Genomic DNA, 18,706 nt, shown 5'->3' with positions numbered 1-18,706 from the left:
CGCACTGAACGCGGCAGTGCGAGAAAATTCGCATTTATCATGCTCAATTATTTCCGATTATAAGAAGTCTTGTGCCTGGCAGACGAGCGGCGCCTCGTTAGTACACTGCGATATTATGGTCTATCTCGGATTTCGTTCGTATAGCAGAGAGGCCTCCTTCCCACCCTCCCATCAAGCATACACGGGGCCTCAAGTCGGAAATAACCTTATGGTCTGTCGCCCGCGCGTCCCATTTAGAAGCACGCGCGTGTTTGAACAACGCATACCAGTACACCACTAGCGCAGGATATGTCCGTAATCGCCTTTTGCTTTTTCAGATGAGTGTTTAATGCATATAATATGTTTATATATATATATATATAATACACATATTATAGCTATTAGTTATTTACGCCCCGCAACGTGTTTGTAATCCAAAAACTGTTCATCGACGTTTATGGCCCAACGGTTATATTATTATTATTATTTCTTATTATTTGTACTATCGGAGGAAGAGAAAAATTACTAATACGCGCGCGACCATCTCTCGCACGAACGTATATAAACGATACTCATATATATATATATATATATATTACATCCAATATATACATCATCACCAAATGCATAGTACACATAGTATTATACGAGCACTCACTCCAACACGTGTTTTTTCGTACCGGCGTCTGTTTTTCGTTACAGCATGCCACCGGCCGGTCGGGAAACGTGTTCAATGGGTATTTACGAAATTCGATACAGAATTTTTTTTCCCATATAATGTAAACATTTTTCAGAATCTGAGTTTAGCGTCGTCGTCAGCCTCTGGTAACGTCTGCTGCAGCAAACGTCTCTAGGGAAACACGTACACAACGCAAACATTTAGAAATTAAATCTGAATGACTGAACCGGACGATATTTCTGTTCTGTTTAGTGTTGATAACAATCGATATAGATTCATAATAAACAGGTCATAACATTTTGACGCAGATCTATGCTGTTGATGGCGATATTCGACGGCCTGTCATGACGGAATCGTGACCAATTAGAATCGTGACGTAATAATTGTTATCGTAGTAATATACGCCGCGCCTGGACCATATAATATGTCACCATTTTATGAGAATAATAATTATTTGCTCTTATAACATAATATGACGTGTGTGTTAATTAATAATTATTCGTATATGTATAGACATTATGGAGTATATTATATTCCGTTCACCTATTTCTGTAGTATAAAATTAAAATTTCTATTCGTATTATTGGTGATCGAATACAATATTATTTTATTGTACTATAATATTATTATAATAGCTACCTATTGAAAATATTATACGAATGCCAACGATGCCATTTACCAATTTTTTGATATTTTTTGCTTTACACACTTAATAATCTCAAAAATCGTCAATCGATGTATTTTTTAACAAATATGTATTGCGTTAGAATGATTTCTAATAACTAATAAACAACAATAATTTGCCTATACAATTTATTGTATTACCTAAAAAATTATTTCAGTATAGTGAATAATTTTAACAAACATTTTTAGCTTATTAACTATAATATCAACAATTTCAACTAACTATTTATGATATTATATCATTGATATGAACAGTTACCAAATGTTATACATCAACATATTGATTATAATATTATATAACATTGGTATAACTTAGAAAATTTCCATAAAATGTTTTATTCACTTATTTTATACATTTAATGAGACAGTAAAATCATATTATAAATTTTATATAAATTGATTGATAATATTAAAACTATTAAATAAGTATTAAACATTATTACCATATACCAATTTTTACCCATGTGTCAACTTTTTAAATTAATAAATAATAAAATTTTTAGAAAAATAAATTGCACAAGTATTAATTTTATTTGAATATGTTTGCGAATCTAAAATTTTCAAATTTTTAGACAATATACAGCTAAAATTGTTTTTCTATCAATAAATTTGGCTAAAATAAAAATTATAAGAAAACAAAAAAAATAACCTTGTCGTTGTGTCAATCGGTATGGCAAATTTTGATTCACACGGTCGTGGTGGTTTTCTAGACTTGGAAAAACTATAATATGCCTATTGACGCTTACTAATAATTATTATAGATATTCATATCACAAAAGGTTACACGGGATAAACAAGCTTACCTTTTTCGGCATCTATGAGACGTCCAGTGCACAAGACCAACAGGAGATAAGCGATCAGCATGATACTGTGGTCGGGTGTTTGACGGATGGTGCTAATCATTATTTGTCGTGCAGCATAGCCGCTGGCGTAGACTTTGTAGGACCAGTGATCAAAAAGCGTTTGTAAAATTATTTTTTTTTAACACACAAGCCTATAAGTTGTTCGGACTTCGCGAAACGGACGACTAGGCATGAGGGGCTCACCACGCGAAACTGAATGACATCGACGACGATGAACGCGCGGTCCGTACACATTATTAAATTATATTTGTAGGAGGAGCGTTTGGCGGCGGCGGGAATTGTCGGGCGGCGCCCCGATGTACCTACTATCATAATGATATAACATAATGTACAGGTGTCGCCATCTGGCATGCCGGACTCGATCGTGGTTCTAAAAATACGCACAGTCTGCTCCGGACGATTCATCAAACCTCTAACTCCGCCACTGTCACGCGTCGTTTGTGTTTAGACTCCGCGGCGTGAGAAAAGAGGATAATATATTGTGTTGAGGGCAAAAATCTATAGTACAACAAAACGATCGAAAAATAAAAATAATATAATTTGCTCGTTGCAGGTATTCGACATAAGTTAACTTTAGATGACCACATATTGCTTCGTTCAAAACTGAAGAAAAAAACACGTAGAAAGATTAACCTAGTGTTAATATTTCGGTAGTATAATATTTTTTTTAGTTTCGTATTAAGAGGACGTGATACCCGCACGTGTTGTCTCACTTATCTCAGTCTTACAAGTGCGTAACGTAGCAAATTTTACGCTAAGCAGATCATGTTTAGCTCTGTTAGTTTAAAAATTAGAGTGGATTGACCCCTTAAAAAAATGTTAAGGTAAGAATATTATTTGGATAACCTCGTGGGCTTTTTACTATATTTTAATTTTGAGACGAGTTATACAGGGTGATTCTTTTATCAAACAACACTCATTATTTAAAAAAGTATTGACTTTTTTCAAAATATTTTTTTACATAGTTTCAAGTTGTTAAAAACCAATGCTTTTATTAAAAAATTATATTTTTAAATATTTTTTTTCCTAATAATTTTTTAAGTTTTTTACTTTTTTGAATAGCAACATAGTTTTTTAATTCTTATTCCAAAGCAGAATATTTTTCTAAAAATGTTGATACATAAAAATCGAATTTAGGACGAGTAGTTTATGTGTTATAAGTATTTATTAAAGTTTAGACAAGCGGAGTAGTGAACAAACATTTTGCGGGATAACCCCGTACCACTCCACTCTGCCAATCTAAACTTTAAATACCTATAACTCATAAACTACTAGCGCTAAATTCGAAATTTTAACGTAATAATTAATAAAAAAAAATAGCTTTATTAATTTATGAAATTTTAAGTATAGGTTACCATTTATTTTGAAAATCAAAAGTTGATAGTGGTTTATCTAATAAATATAAGGGTGAAAAATATAAAAATAATAAACAATTCAAGAAGAGTGTAAATCTACAATTTTGAAAAAAGTCAATACTTTTTTAAATAATGAGTGTTGCTTAATAAAATAATCACCCTGTATAAGTATTTTAAAATGGTAATTTGCACATCTTAAAATAATATTCTTTCCTTAACATTTATAATTAATGGTCAATTCACTCTAATTTTTAAACTAACGGAGCTAAACGTGATCGGCTTAGCGTAAAATTTGTCATGCTAAGAAATTGTAAGACGGAGACAACACATGCGGGTATCACGTCCTCTTAAGTTTTCGGCATTGCATGTTTCAAACATTATTTTATATTTATGAGGGAATTACCTCGTAGGCTTATATTATAATAAATATAAATCTACATCAAATATTTATAATATATAATGCATATACGTTGAAGGCTGAACTTTTTGGAGAAATAATAAATTTATTTATTATGTAATAATATATAAGTTGTAAAATTTTATATTTTTTGTACAAAACGCATAGATTAAAATTTGAAAGAGAAAGAAGAGAATATAATTTTGAATGATTTCTGTTTGATCTACAATCATGGTAATTTGATTTTTCAACCCAGTTAACTTAGGGGTATTAACTTGTAAATTAAAACTAATAAAATTGTATCGTTTAAAATCGTTTTTGTTTAGAGTATTTAGAAAACGTGATATTTAATTAACATTTTTTTTATCAAACGCCTTTATATGACGTACCTACACATGTGTAAATAATCACAGATGTGAATTAAATTTTGAATGTAAGATATTTTGTACGAAAATTGACATTAATAAAAAACTATCCGTAGTTTGTGGTAATGTACCTATAAGTATTTATTGTATTTTTACATTCTATTCGAATTTTGAGTATTATGAGTTATTTAAAAAGATTTTTGTTTATTTCGCTGTGTTACAATTTTAATACTTTAATGGTTAACTGTAATGTATCTGAATTCACTGAATTAGTGAACAATTTAAATAACTTTCTTTCTGATGACAATTATAAAATTTGGATAAATTATGCAGGTAGCGATCATAAAGTATTAGTCGATGGAGAATTTGTAAGAATACAAGATTATTTAAAATCTAGTTATACATATCTACACTCAATACAAAAAAATTATTCAAATTATACTATTTCTTCTACTAACAAATTATTCACTATTTCGAATACTATATATACATTTTTAAAATGTAAGTATTCTATTACAGTTGCAAAATTACTTAAATTTATTTATAAATCAATTAAATCGTGTAAATCAACTAATCTTCAAGATGATTTAATGAATGTGTGTATTGATTTAATCTTAAAGAATTTTAAAAAAGTGAAACCATATATTTCAAAAGCTATTTTTCAATTAATCTATTTTAATGAATTATTTCAAAATCTCAAATCTAGTGACCAAACATTGTTAATATCATTATTGAATATCAATACATTTTTGTATAGCGAAGATAAAACACATCATAAAAGATCAAGAGAATATTATGAAAAAGATGATAAATTTATTTATATTGATGACGTCGAACAACATTATGATAAATTGGTTAGTCAATTGATTTATTCGTTAGAGAACTATTTATGTAAACATTGCATTTATTCATTTAAAGATTTGGGTAGTGATAATGTACAGCATAATACAAATCTTGACACTATATCTGATTCAAACATTAGTAACACGAATGAAAAAATTTACAGTTTTATGTATGATACCTATTTCAAGGATTTGGAAAACATGAATAATTTAAAATTTAATAATGCGGTGGAAGATATTCAGAATTTTAGTGACATGTATGATTTACAGTATATATTACTTAAAGAAGTTTTTAGTGACACAAGTGGTATTGAATTTTTATTTATAGAATTTAGAAAGGAAATCAACAATGATGAATTTATTAAAAACATAGAAAAAAGTTTTAACATAATAAAAGTATTAAAATATCAAATAGATTTAATTGAATTCATAGGGAGCATATTTTCTGCTCAAATTCAACATTATGTAACAAGTGATAATAACTATGATAAACTCAGAACATTAATTGATTGTTTTATTAAATACACTGATAATTTTGTACCAGAAAATTTTCCTCCGATTTTGTTACGATTCATAAAAAGATTAAAAAACGCATTACTTACAGATCTTAGTCAATCCGAATCCCATAATGTATCGCTATCTGAAAAAACGCTACAATTATTAAAGCGCAATTCAACGGTTTACACGAGAAATAATTATTTAAAATTATATTTGGAAGTATCATTACCAGATTTAATTACAAAACTCATAGAGTTTCGTCATATAAATTCGTTTAAAAAAACATTTAAAATTCTTTTACAAGAATTTAGTACACCTGATGATTATTATTCATTAAAACCTTATGACCGTAAAGAAAAAGAAGATTCTTATGATATTACAAAAATTAAGACAGAAGGGTACAAGATATTAGCGGAAATACGAGAACAATTGTTGTTACTATGGTCATTGATAGACATAGTAGAGACCAATAATTATTTCACATTACCTTGCTCAGGTAATACAGACAAAAAATTACTACAAGAATACTTAACACCATCTTTTGATAACATATTTCAATACATGGCTCACGTTTATAAAAATATAAATGATTTACGACTACAGATGATTTTGTTGCCGGTATTGGTTCATTTCAAAAATACTGAATGGATATTGCATAAAGATAGAAATCAAATATGTAAAAAAATGACTATAATTCAACGAACATTAATTCTGGCTGTAAACTCGCTTCAATACTATGAAGTAAACAAATACCTGGTTGCAAAACTTAATCAAAGTATTTTGGATGAGATTACCACAAATTTAAACGATAATAAAAATACTGACATGATAAACAATATACATCTGCAAATAATTTTCAAAACAAAAATATATAATTATGACAATTTAAAAAATCGTGAATATATAAATGATGTTATAGATGCATATACATTTACTGATATTTTAGACATTTTAAACGGAACGTATATGACTGGTGTTCAATTTTCTTGGTATGGTATTAGGATGAGTATGCTAAATTTAAATCGAGATGTCATACAAAATATTGTTGATTATCAACGTATACTTAGATTCCAAACACTAATATTAAATTTTCTTGCTGCAAAAATATATACTCAACTCGAATATATTTTGAAATTTCCTATACAATTGACGAAGTACAGAAAACAGGCAATACGAAAATATTTAGGAGAACTTAATGCTCTTGAATACTCATTGCCTCTGGTATTGGATTTACAGGATATTTGTCAATCATATTCGACCATTTTTGAGGATGAAGATATTTCTGAGAAGAACATTGAATTATTTCGTAACCAAATCAAGGACCTAATACAAGCTTATGGAGTGTTTAAATTTGATGGAAAACACGAATTCAAGACATTTAACGATTGTTTCGCATCATTAAAAAATGATATTGAAACGTTGAAAAAATATTTAATGAGTGCACATCTTAAAAAATTATTGATTTTCGTAGATGATCATGCTATACCGATGACTTGGAAAGATTATAGACAGTTGAATAGATCTTAATTATTACTATTGTTGAGTGTTGTTTGATAAAAGAATCACCCTGTATACGAACATGGTTTTAGTTTGTTTTACCATTTGTGTGTAATTATAATAAATATTATATTCATTTTTTTTAGTACATTTGTAACAAAAACTATATTTTTTGAAAATATACGTTTTCATCAATATTAGTCTATATAAATATTTAAAAATTCAAAATTATAACTATTATCTATCTATGTGATTATTTAAAATGTTTATGGTGTAGTAATGTAATTTGATATATGATAAATTATAATGCTTTAGTTTGCCGTTTGACTGAAGTTTTATAAAATATGTTCTTAAACAAATTCTGATTGGATTAGTTACAGGTTACAGTTGTGAGTTGTAACAATGCATATTATTATATTACTCAATGATAGTATATTATTATGTATTACATTATTTTACATCACCTAACTAGCTCTGATGATTTACTTATTTATTTATTTTTGATAAAGTACAAACACATTTTTTCTATAAATTAATCTAACGTGGAATGTTATGTGTTTTGGGATAAATCATCAGAAGAAAATCATTTATGGATAAACTTTTATAAATTAATTAATTTATATTTTGTTAAATATGATCATATTGCAAAATAAACATAAAAACATGAACTAAATTCTATGTTATAATAAATGGCGTTTTAAAAGTGATTGCGAACAGGCCTTGGTTTTATGCAAGTCGAAATGTACGTATGTGAAAACATTCACTTGTGCAAGTACAACTGTTATTTATCTTAAAAATGTTTCAATAATTACTTTAATGCCATTGGAATTATTACAACTTTAATATTTCAGTACAGTATTAATTTTTTACTAGCCTTTGTTTCGCATATGCAATGAATTACTTAAATATATCTTTATTTTTTGTTTTGGGTTTCTTCAATGTATCTGAAATGATTAGATACGATGAAACTGAAAATATACGTCTAATAGTAAATAATATGATCAATTTAAATGAAAATTGGATTTCTATTATTAATGAACGTAAAATATTAATCAACAATAAATTTCAAAGCATAATAATGTATTTGAAACAGTTACCTGAACAATTGAAACCCAGCACTTCATCGTCACAAACGACACAAACAAAATATTCCGTTTCCAAATCAAATGCATTACCAACTTTGAATTTTATGTACACAGCTCTGAAATGTGAGTATGCATATTTGATTCGTGATATTTTAAAATTTGCGCACTATTGTAAAAATAATGATCTTGATCAAACGATTAAAAGTCTTAATTTTTTAAAAAAACATTTAGACAAAGTAATTTTCAATTTAATTAACTTTAAAAATTTATCTTCAGATCTAAGATCTAGTGACCAAACGTTAACAGTATCATTATTGAGCATCTATGTGTTCCTGTATAATAACGAAATAACTTCTAAAAATTATAACACTTTAACAACAAAATTGATTCATCAAATGATTTCTTTAACAGAATTATTCATTTGTAAAATGTGTTTCTTCGAATTTGCGTTAGAGAATAATGAAACATTTCAAACATTGGATAATTATTTTTCACATTTGGAGAAAAAATTAAGTAATTTAGGTTTAAACGACAATGAATATAATAATGATTCTAATATGTACGTACCGCGTAATTTTTTAATGCGTGACTACACAAAAAATGCTGGATTGCTCAATGTAATGATTAAATCTCCATCTGTTTCGACAAAGATTTTCGATTCAGAAAGTAGATTTTTTGACATAAAATATGTGTTAATGTACCAAATATTTTTAATTGAATCATTAAGGAGTCTATTTTCTCAAAAAATCATGGATGTAATACAAAATAGTAGTGATTCTTACGAGAAAATTTCTCAACTTCATAAGTTATGTGAAGCATTTCATGAATATATGAGTCTCATACCCGACAATTATCCATCAACTTATTTAAAGTTCATATATGGAATTGAAAATGCTTTAACTGACTATCTTGCATCAGATACAAATAATATTGAATCATTTAAAAATGTAATGAATAATATATTGAGCACAAAATCAATAATTCACTTAGAAATAAAAAATTCAAAAAACGATAGTATCACTGTTACATCAATAACTGGTTTGATTAAAAATATCAAAGAAAGTCCACATTTTCAATCTTTCAAGCAAATGTTTGAAATTTTATTACAAGAACCATATATATTAACATATAATTACTATATACTTGACAAAATTATCCACAATAAGATAAAAAATTCTTCAACTGAGAAAAGTAAGACCTGTTTGATTGCGCCTAAAATACGGAATACATTTATATGGATATGGGCGTTACTAAATAAAATGCAAGATGAACAATTAGAGAATCCTATAGATACATATTTAGCAACCGTATTTCAAAACGTTACTCATTTATATGAATTTAATGATACCGCGTTAATTGTTAAAAAAGCGTTATTACATTTATTAAATCATGTCAAAAATTCAACATCTCAATTATTTACAAATTTCAGTTCTTCAGAATTTGTTATATTAAAACAGTTAGTATTGAGAATTATTATTTCAATGGATTATCAAGAGCAAACTAATTGTATTGTGGATCAAGAGAATGTTACCCTGTATAGTGAATTAATGACTTTACACAATTTTAATATTGACGATATTAAGACGGAAATCGATAATGCAATAAAGGGAATTTGTGAAATGACAAGTAAACCGTACCATTGTACTTATAATGTTCAAAGAGGACAGGATTTTATCGATACAATAACATCTCTAGATAAGGTAGATTTGGATAAAATTAAATTTATCCGAATGTATATAAAAAACAAGTTTTAAAAGTGTGTCAAGATTTATACCAAGATTTTAGAACACCAAATAATCATCAGTTAGATTCTATGTTTCAATTGACTGTTTTGGAATGGTACTTATATCAAGCATACACAAATGTCTTGTGTATATTTAAAATTCCAAACAAACTACCATCAAAAGAACAAATGGATTTTATAAAAGAAAGTTTAAAAAAACTCCGGAAATGTCTTACATTTTCAACATATTTAATGAGAACTGTACTATATTTTATGAACATATACTTAGATTTTTTTGAAAATAAAATAATAAATCAAGAAACTATCAACAAATTTACTGATACAGTGAATGAAAATTATGAGGCTTTTAATGTTAAAATCGACGAACTCCAAGAAATTGACACCTTTTACAATTCATTCAAGAAAGATATTGAATTTATAGAATATTATTTTATAGATACTAATAACAATAAACTGGCTGATGAAAATGACTTCGCTGTGTCTATGTTTATGGATGAATTACAAACGCAATTCATAAAATATCATTAATGTAATTAACTTGATGGTTTAAAGAAAAGTTTGCTTTATTTCAAACATAATAATTAAAATTTTATTTTATAATATAATTTATATAAATAAACAAATAAATTATTATAAAACTAATTAAGTTACTAGTTATTAAAAAATATTAACTAATTATTAGTTATAAGGAGCTAATGACCTGCATTTTAAAGGATAGTCATTAGTTTAAACAGTCCTGTGTCTTGGGTGGAGAGGGGTAGTAATAATAATAACAACATAAATGTATTTCAAATTATTAATGTGTCCTTAATCATTTTTAAATTATATATAAATTCTTCTAAGAAGGCAGCAATTTAAAAATCTAAAAAACAGTTATCAATTTATAATTAAACCTTTATTTCATTTATTTTTTTTGATGACTGAATACTGTTAGCTGATTGTTGTGATTGAAAAAAAGGTTATATTATAGGGAAAATAGCACAACTAAAACCTTTGACTGTCTTTAATTATTATTACTAAATTTACATTAAACTACAACAACTTATTTTTGATTTTTTTTAAAGTATAAAATATGATGTACCTATCTATACTTTTATGTATGTATTTTTTATATATTTACAAATAAATACGTTGTATATTGGTTATAGGTGTATGTGAGTATAGCATACTTTTTGAGAAACAGTAGTTACGATTTTAAAGAATATAACTAACTAAAAATGATCAGTGTTTTGGTAGTACAGTAAAACCTGACTTAACCGACACCTGCATATAACGGACACCTCTCTTAACGGACAAAATTACCAGGTTAGGTTAGGTTAGAAAAAAGATAGGCAAAAAGATAGGCATTCCAATGTATTTCGACATGTCTATAACGGACTCCTTCTATTACGGACACGGACACTAATGTTTTACTCGACAATTTCATAAGGGACAAAAATACATACATACTACGTTGATAAGAAATGCAATTAGGACATTAAGTGAAAACACGGATTACGACCAATTACATTACCGCCGATTACGATAACGCTTATTGTGAGTACCTATTGTACAACAAATTTAGGTTAATACAATTAAACAGAAATTTCCAGATATAAATTGCAATATGTACGTATAAATGATAACCATGAGTATCAAACGTTTTTATTCGGTTTCTATCGGTTCGCAGTCAGAGTATTAAATTTATAATGTATGTGTATAATATATAATACATATTAATACGGATTATACCTACATATTATAAAATAAAAAACAATACAAATGTACGTACAAATTGTAATTTTTAAAACATTGAAACCTGTCTACAACGGACAATTATTTTGGTCCCGCGACTGTCCGTCATAATACAAGTTTCATTGTAAATTAAAATTGTTTTGAAAAATATGTATTAATTCCATAGTAATAATAATTGTTAATAAATAATGAACTCTTTGTTATTGACGATAATTAAAAATATATTAACAAAAAAACGATATAAAGCTAAATATGCACTTGTATAATTACAGATGGTGGTTTTAATTTCATATGGTTATAAGTTACAGTAAAATGAAAACGTTAGTATCGGAGTGTTTTGTACAGTTTTTTATTAAGATATTATGTTTTATTATACAAGTACCAAAGTGATTTTAAGTATAAAATGAAGTATTATAAATCATTTGTATTTATTTATTTTTGTTACGTTATGTCAAAATCGTTTGCAAATACTGAATTATTAACCACAATTAAATCGTTGATCTCCCATAATAGCTGGAATACAGTTATTCGTCAAACTAGTATACTAATAGATGGAAATCCTAAAACGATTATAAATTATTTTAACAAACATTTAGAAGACGATGATAAAACTAAAGATATTCAGTTAAACAAATCAAATGTACTTGATGTATTGAATTTGGTGTACAACGCTTTCAAATGTGAGTATGCATCATCCGTTACGGATTTACTTAACTTTTTTTTTGAATTTACATCATTATGCGAAACGAACTCCGTAAAAACTATTCTGAATTCCGCAGACGATTGTTCGCATAAGATAATAATTAATACATTTATTGATTTTAAACAAATTATTGGGAAAATGATTTTTAATTTATTTAATTTTATGGAGTTATCTCAACATCTCAAATTAAGTGATCAAACGTTTTTAAAGTCATTGATGTCCATTTATTTGTTTCTATGTTACCAACAGCAACATTTAAATGATATCGATAACGTGACGACATCTTTACATACTACAAATACGAAAGATACATACCAAAACGATTTTATTGTATTAAAAAAAATAGCTGTTCAGTTAAGAGATTTGGTTGACCACTTTCGGTGTAAAAATTGCTTTGTTGGCTATGATTATTTCAACGATTCGAAAAATAATATTGACAATATATTGACTAGAATACATGCACTTTCTTCAAAAATGGATGAATTTAATAATGTGGGTTTACAAAACGACTTATATAAAGATGATATGTATGATCCAGATTATTTGTTAGTCAAAAATTTATTTGAAACAAATGAATATCATCGCATGCTCTTAAAGGAACCATTTGATGAAATGCATAATAGCTATGATATTAATGTAATATTTGAATATCAAAAAAATTTTCTAAATGCATCAATTAACTACGTTTTATTGAATAAATGTTTTCAAAAATCATCAGAATTATTTGATAAGATATACAGAGAAGTTAATTATGAAATACCAGAAACATTTTTGTCGGACACTTATAAGTTACTGACTAAAGAAAAAAAAAATTCAGCGTCATCAGACAATTGTAAATTTATTTTTAGTGAATTATCTAATTCGGAGAAACGTGATTTATCCGAAAAAATATTGAAACTAATAAACAGTAATTGGCAATTTAATGAATTATTAACGACTAAAATGGAGGAAGATATATTTTGGATGACGAATTTTGTCATAAGCATTGTATACTCTACTCATTTTAAATCATTCCTTCAAACTTTTGAACTATTTAAACAAGAACCGAATGCAAATGATGATTATAACTTATTGAAGATGAATGCACATAGCAAATCACTAAAAAATCATGTAGACGGTGATCGGAGCATGGACACCACGGCATTATGTAAGGCAACGGCTGGTCTGCGTGAAACCCTGGTTTCGATCACTTTGCTAATAAACGTCATGGAGAAACATGATGTGTGCATCAAAGACGACGATACCACCACCAAAGAACAATGTTTCCAAGATAATTTGAGATTGCATTTGAACGGGGTATTCCAGTGTATCAGTAATTTGATTGAAAGCACAAACGATAAGAAATTACACCGGATGTTGTGGCCAATATTATTTCATTTGGTGAACATGGGGTGGATTTACCATGGCGTTAATGATGATGAAGCGTATACACAATACGTTACGATTCATCAATATTTATTGATGACTTTGGGCTCGATAGAACGCTACGAATTGAACAATTGTAAATCACCGATGTACAATAAAACACTCTATGACAAAATGGTCAATACGTTCGCTGTTATTACAACTACTCCCATCGAAAATTCGTCTGTTACGCAGCGCTTCAGTGCTGAAGATGCTATTGTCAGATTGAGGACCAAAATAGCTCTTGACACATTGAAATATAATCACATCGATTACAGTTCTATCACTTATATCGATAATAGTATGTACAACGTCATTTTAAGTTACATTCAAGGGATTTATTCGAAAAATTACCAGTTTTATTGGTATGGGCACAAAAAAAATATTTACAATATAGTACAGGCTGTCACACAAAATGTGATCGATTATCATGGCATAGCCAGATATCAATTTATTATGATGCAATGGTTCATTTCTGCAGTCTACATAAGAATGTCATTTATTTTGAAAAAATGCCAACCACTAAATGAGCAAAAAATATGTGAAATAGAAAGCCAGTTGTATGCGATCAGTAAGGAAATTAACGCTCTAAAAGCTGAAAAAAAAGATTTTGATGAATCCATTACAATGTTTTTAAATATTTTAAAAAATAAAACTACATCCAATCCTGATGTGGATAAATTGAATAATTTTATCAAAAAAAAGGTCGAGTTATTTGATTTTGACGCTATAGAGGCTGAATTAACAGTAAAAAATGTTTGTCTTAGAATAAAAAAATTCCTTGATATTACATATTTAAATTTAAATTTTATGAGCATTAATTTAGTATAATATTCTGATAGTGTTATGTCTGTTATTATTTTATAAAAATGTAATAATTCAAATATTTGTATATTTCATCTTTCAATAAAAAAAATTGAAAGACTATTTAATCCAAATTCCAAATGCATCATAATATGTATATTTTGACAATTTGTCTTAATGATATTATTATATTAATATACGTTAATACGTTAATTGTTTTTTATTTTTCCAATTGTGTTATTTTCAGAACTTTATAGATTTTGCTTATAATAAATAAAAAATATAATGTTATTATCTCATTGTTATTTAAAAATATATAATAATAATGTTTTCATTGTTATCTAACAAAATTTTGTTTACGAAAATACTAGTTATGAAATTTCTAATCAATATAGTCAGTGAGCATAGTTTTCATTTTAACCTTTAAGGTACAGTGGCGTATTTATGATTTTTTCTAGTGGGCGGATGACAAGAACTTTAGTTTACAGACCTGTGGGGGACGTAGCCCCCCACACCCCCCAAAACACAACAATGAATTAATTACTTTGAATTACATATAAATATTTATTATTATAATATAAAAAAATTATATTATTACATCTTAATATAATTAATGACAGTTCACTTATTAATACTTATAAAAGAAGGTCAATTTTTCTTGGGTCTAATGCCAGCTCACCTATGACTTCATCAACTTTTATTTCAATGTCTCGATGTATAGACATCAATGACAATCCGTTTAGCTTCGTCTAAATGTAAATTTATTTTATTATAAAGGATCAAATAATTCAATTACCTCTTTCATAGAATTTCTCAAATACGTTTTTGTACGTTTCATGCTCGAAAAACTTCTCTCTGGTTCAGCTGTTGAGACGGGAAGTGTGCAAAATATTTTTATCAAGAAATGTACATTAGGGAAAATATCTTTGTCACATATTTTTATTGCTTCTAAGGCATTTTTGAACACGGTATCTTGAAATTTATTTTTCCAAATTTGTAATTCACTGATACAAATTATCAATCATGTCAACATGTGGTGAATAAAATTCAACAAGTGTTTTAAATTCTTCCCTCTCTTCTTTATTCAAGCTTATTTTGAAAAGACAATCAAATCCTAAAATAAAAAATAATATTATACATACAACATTTACTAGATTATAAAAATACTAGGTACTCACCATTTAATATTGATTTATGATTTAAAAATCTGGTTGACAATTGACTGATAAAATTATCTAAGTATGGCACAAACACCGCCACTCTGTAATAATCTTCAACTGAATTAATATTGGGTGGATTTTCTCTGTTTGTTTGTTTTCCTACAACTGTTTTCTATATTTGCCATAATTGCTACTGACTAGTGACTTGCTTTCTTGACTAGCCGTTAGATAAACCATGTCAACCATATAACCGTGGCCATGAGAAATGTAATGATAATATAAAAAATCTCTGTTATCGTATATAATCTTATGATAATATGATATCATGTTTAAGTACTGTTATTTTCATAGAAAATAGAAGATAATAGAATCTATTATTTATGGTTATTTTATATAACAAAATTATGATACTTTTTTTTTGTTGATAACTGAAGCTTATCAATTAATATCTGTACATTAGAATTTAATAATTAGTACATAATATTATATACAATCTCAAAGAGCCATGGGGGCGGATCTGTCCTCTGATCCGCCCCCGTAAATACGCCACTGTTAAGGTATATCCTTTAATTTTGAAAAGTTTACGATTTAATTCACACTCAACCTTGCGTTTATTATTTACCTACGAAGTAAGTGCGTATGACATAATAATTATTGCAGTTATCTGTTTAGAGAATTTCAAGATGTAAATTTCAATACAGCTATACAACACCCTCCTCTATACACACACACACATATCACCATTTTTAAAATTTATTACTTAAATGATTGTGAAAAAAAAAATATCACTACAGAGTAATTCACCAAGTATGCTCACCCACCATAGTATCTTTCATAAATAATAATGAATTTTATTCAAATTATGATTTTTAGAATTTTTGAATATAAGTATATTTTTCGTTTGTTAGTAAAGACCATTTTTAAATATTCTTGAGATTACTATAAGTACCTAGGTATTTGAAGTGTTGTTTTGCGATACAAAGTCTGTTTTTCAAATTAGAACTCCACTTTTCCACTGTTAATTATTCAATGGATAAATTATTTGAATATGCTGATAATAATATATTTCAGTAGATTCGGAGGGTTCTCATTTGAAAAACAGAAATTTTTATCTCTTCAAAAGAGATAGATAAATTTAAAAATTCTAAAAATCAGATTTTTAGTAACTGCATTATTGATGAAAAAAGGGAGAGGGTGAGTATGCTTGGTGAATCACTCTGTTGTTACGAATCCCCGTATATAATTTATTAGTAATTAGCACAATAAGCACTTTTTTCACTTTTTGTAATGCCAATCAACGCAACAGCGAAATACCGAATGAGGATCGCCGGCAGTCGTATTTTATATTACATACTGGACTTATGTGAATTCGTAGGTATTCAATAAAATTATTTAGTTTAGTGAATCAAAGACTATTTAATTATTAACTAATAAGATCCTTCGGGAATCTTTCTTAAAATAATATAGCTGTTTTCAGTGTTTACTCATCAAAGACGAACTTATAAACTCGCGACGGATATACAACCGTAAAGAGAACACCACTTACGAAGACGTGCTCAGGCACCTGCTGCAGTACCTATGTACACTACTATATACCTAGTATATATAATATAATATAATATAAGTATTTTTACCACAGACATACCCTCTCCAGTCTCCACGATGACAATCGTAGTAGGTAAACTGTTCAAAAACGATTCACAATACAATCATTATTAAATCAGTCTAACATCACTATAATAATAATATTATTAAACGCATAGTATATATTATGAGTACTAAAAACATAATACAATCGAGTCGCGGTTCGGCGCTTCTTTGTAATCCGAGAACGCAATCGTAACACGATCATCGAATAATAATAATTATTATTGTGTTATATATATATAATATGCTTTCTTAGTAGGTACTGTATAAATGTATAACATTACTAACCCGCAAAAATTTCTTGGGCCAGTTCAATAATAATAATATGATACTTCGTCGGCGTTGAAATGAATGGTAAATTGTTAATAGAAAAAAAAATCATCTCATAGCTATAGGGTTCCACGACTGATATTCTACATGCACCGCGATATCAGTATTATATATAACCAATATGGTCGTATACTCGTTTCGGGTCCGAGATGTTTTCTTGTTAAGTTTATACTATTATATAATATGTCTAGGTGGTAGCTCCTTTTATTTTAATTGTGCAAACGTTTATATTAATACTATGATACCAAACATCACACCATCATTTAAAACTCATTCGTGTACATTAATTGTACACATTATATGATATATCGTCAAACCACCGAATGGTGACGTAGAAATATTAAAAGTTGATTCGTAATATTTTTACTTCTATTATTAAAAATATTGTAATATTATGCTTGAACATCTTATAATTTTTATAGTGTGGCTTGATCAGGCGCGATCATCACTGATTCTGCGGAAACACGCTGAGTGTACGTATCGGCTGCAGTTGTTAGCTCCCAGATGGGTGACCACCCGGGATTTTTAGCAACATATCCTTACGGTCATATACCGTTTCCGCCAAAATTTGATGTGACCGATTCCGTCATCGGGCGGTACTGGTTTGCGCACAAATACCAAAAAGACAACTTGTTTGGGCACAAAACTACCACTCGTTTGGGAACAGTTGAACCGTAACCAAGCACATGGTTAGGGCACAGTTACCTATTAGCCTAACCTTTTAGACCTTAATAGTTTAATACCTAGCATATTAATATTTGTTTATTTATAACTAAATTATTGAAGTACTTACATACATTTTCCTTCTCACTTAACAGACTTAGGACTGTCTATGAATATATTCATAGGTATGGTTAAAAATGCATGTTAATACTTGCTTTTTAATAATAATTGTTAATAAATTTATAATATGTAAAAAATGCGTATAATATAATA

At 27.9% G+C, this 18,706-nt stretch overlaps 3 protein-coding genes and 1 pseudogene across 3 annotated transcripts in view; 2 read left to right on the top strand and 2 right to left on the bottom strand.

The window, feature by feature from the left end:
- Positions 1 to 2,410, bottom strand: part of Reck (Reversion-inducing-cysteine-rich protein with kazal motifs) — a 45,656-nt gene extending 43,246 nt beyond the window's left edge. The window contains exon 1 of the mRNA XM_089219527.1: positions 2,146 to 2,410. Within this exon, the coding sequence (XP_089075653.1) occupies positions 2,146 to 2,245 (100 nt within the window). The 5' untranslated portion in view covers positions 2,246 to 2,410. The remainder of the gene's footprint in view (positions 1 to 2,145) is intronic.
- A 2,074-nt stretch (positions 2,411 to 4,484) lies between these two features.
- On the top strand, positions 4,485 to 7,263 carry LOC149058378 (uncharacterized). The gene has a single exon (XM_089218362.1). The coding sequence runs from the start codon at positions 4,502 to 4,504 to the stop codon at positions 7,187 to 7,189; it is 2,688 nt and encodes an 895-aa protein (XP_089074488.1). The 5' UTR covers positions 4,485 to 4,501; the 3' UTR covers positions 7,190 to 7,263.
- A 4,874-nt stretch (positions 7,264 to 12,137) lies between these two features.
- LOC149058377 (uncharacterized) lies at positions 12,138 to 14,663 on the top strand. The gene is made up of 2 exons (XM_089221091.1): positions 12,138 to 12,402; positions 12,675 to 14,663. The coding sequence occupies exon 2, from the start codon at positions 12,900 to 12,902 to the stop codon at positions 14,658 to 14,660; it is 1,761 nt and encodes a 586-aa protein (XP_089077217.1). The 5' UTR covers positions 12,138 to 12,402; positions 12,675 to 12,899; the 3' UTR covers positions 14,661 to 14,663.
- Positions 14,664 to 15,268: 605 nt separating this feature from the next.
- Positions 15,269 to 16,030, bottom strand: LOC149058376 (52 kDa repressor of the inhibitor of the protein kinase-like; annotated as a pseudogene).
- Between the last annotated feature and the right edge of the window lie 2,676 nt (positions 16,031 to 18,706).

The sequence above is a fragment of the Diuraphis noxia genome, unplaced genomic scaffold (genome assembly GCF_037042655.1).
Source record: "Diuraphis noxia isolate RWA-SAM2 unplaced genomic scaffold, SU_Dnox_SAM2 contig0002, whole genome shotgun sequence".
NCBI classification, from domain to species: domain Eukaryota; kingdom Metazoa; phylum Arthropoda; class Insecta; order Hemiptera; family Aphididae; genus Diuraphis; species Diuraphis noxia.
The sequence above is the reverse complement of the archived record's forward strand: the minus strand, read 5'-3'. Positions and strand labels throughout refer to the sequence as shown.

What these genes read in the sequence shown, in the direction of transcription:
- LOC149058378 (XM_089218362.1), top strand. Translation starts at nt 4,502, where the DNA reads ATGAGTTATTTAAAAAGATTTTTGTTTATTTCGCTGTGTTACAATTTT.
- LOC149058377 (XM_089221091.1), top strand. Translation starts at nt 12,900, where the DNA reads ATGGATGAATTTAATAATGTGGGTTTACAAAACGACTTATATAAAGAT.